At 40.0% G+C, this 923-nt stretch overlaps 1 protein-coding gene across 1 annotated transcript; it reads right to left on the bottom strand.

Annotated features, from left to right (window-relative positions):
- Positions 1-146: 146 nt before the first annotated feature.
- On the bottom strand, positions 147-906 carry LOC109509225 (tuftelin-interacting protein 11-like; the record flags this gene model as incomplete). The annotated part of the gene is made up of 2 exons (XM_019859108.1): positions 453-906; positions 147-337 (listed from the first exon to the last, which is right to left on the bottom strand). Coding segments are annotated over exons 1-2 (397 nt in total), but the record flags the coding sequence as incomplete, so codon positions are not given.
- Between the last annotated feature and the right edge of the window lie 17 nt (positions 907-923).

Below are 923 nucleotides of genomic sequence, written 5' to 3'. Positions count from 1 at the left end.
GAATACAAACAAATGCAATTTATTTACTAGCTCTCCGCAACCCACCCAACATGGGTCCATGATGCACTTTTGGGTCTCGACCCACCAGTTAAAAATCACCATACTATACAACCCTTTAAGAATATTCACACCAATGAATAACGAACATTCCTTCAATCTGTAATTAACCTTTTGAAGCTTTCTAGGCGTTGTCACTCGAGCAGGTGGAGGTGCAGAAGAAGTGTCATCATCAGAAGTATCAGAACCTTCTTCTTCTTCTCTTTCCTGTTTCTCGTCAGCTGCAGTTTTTCTTAACCCCGCACTCACAAAATTCACCGGAGCAGTGTAGTCTTTAGATCTACAAAAATAAATACTTGGTTTAATTTGTTACTCTCTAAAAATATGTAGGGTTTTTTTGGCCCCCTTTGGATGATTATGGAGTGGCTCAAAATGGAAAGAAAACCATGACTTACTTCTTGCCTCCAAAACTGGGTCTCTCATCCTCATCAGAGTCCCTTTCTGCCCAGATGCCATAAGTCATTTGCTCCTTGGTCTGTCTGTGTCTGCGACGGTCTGGGTTGAACTCATTGGCCAAATCCCAATCTGTGATCTCAAAATTTTCAATCTCTACGCCATCCTCCTCTGCCCTCCTCCGTCCATACAGGTGTGACATTGACATTCTGGAAAGAATGATGATGAAAGAAGCACAGTCAGTAAAACGACAAATAGGATCAAGATTTACGAACGTTACAAATGCTTCGAAAGCATGGATCCATTAAATCCGTATTAAAAACGTCCGTTACGTTTTGCTGTATGAATTAGAAATGGTAAAAATCAAGAATCTCGTATCGATCTGAATTGTTTATTATTATTAACAGTAGGCGTCACGAGGATCCTGCACACAAATAAAACATTGTAAGGTGTAGAACGTGAAGAAAAATATT

Source organism: Hippocampus comes, unplaced genomic scaffold, assembly GCF_001891065.2.
Source record: "Hippocampus comes isolate QL1 unplaced genomic scaffold, H_comes_QL1_v1.1 C16816654, whole genome shotgun sequence".
Taxonomy (NCBI): Eukaryota; Metazoa; Chordata; class Actinopteri; order Syngnathiformes; family Syngnathidae; genus Hippocampus; species Hippocampus comes.
Note: the sequence above shows the minus strand (reverse complement) of the source record. Positions and strands in the feature narration are given on the sequence as shown.